The sequence below is a fragment of the Lupinus angustifolius genome, chromosome LG15 (genome assembly GCF_001865875.1).
Source record: "Lupinus angustifolius cultivar Tanjil chromosome LG15, LupAngTanjil_v1.0, whole genome shotgun sequence".
In the NCBI taxonomy this organism is placed as follows: Eukaryota; Viridiplantae; Streptophyta; class Magnoliopsida; order Fabales; family Fabaceae; genus Lupinus; species Lupinus angustifolius.
Genome location: NC_032023.1, coordinates 19,687,840 through 19,688,111, shown reverse-complemented (window position 1 = coordinate 19,688,111; position 272 = coordinate 19,687,840). Strand labels below are relative to the sequence as shown.

The window sequence follows — 272 nt, the reverse complement described above, 5'->3', positions numbered from 1 at the left end:
CATCCATCATCTTCTATAATGAACACAATCTGTAAAGAATTCAGCTATGTGCATTTTGATTCAGATAAGATTTGTGATTACTGTTATATTGGTAAACAAACTAAGCTCTCTTTCCCTAATAGCATGAATAGAAGTATTGATTGTTTTGATCTATTTCACATGGATATTTGGGGCCCTATCTCTAATATTTCTATACATGGGCATAAATATTTTCTTACTGTTGTAGATGATTATAGTAGGCATACCTGGATCTACCTAATGAAGTCTAAGGG

The 272-nt window shown here is 32.4% G+C and overlaps 1 protein-coding gene across 1 annotated transcript in view; it reads left to right on the top strand.

Moving 5' to 3' along the window:
* The window catches only part of LOC109327761, a 2,363-nt gene extending 2,104 nt beyond the window's left edge, over nucleotides 1-259 (top strand). Inside the window, exon 3 of the mRNA XM_019560913.1 lies at nucleotides 227-259. Coding sequence (XP_019416458.1) covers nucleotides 227-259 — 33 coding nt within the window. The remainder of the gene's footprint in view (nucleotides 1-226) is intronic.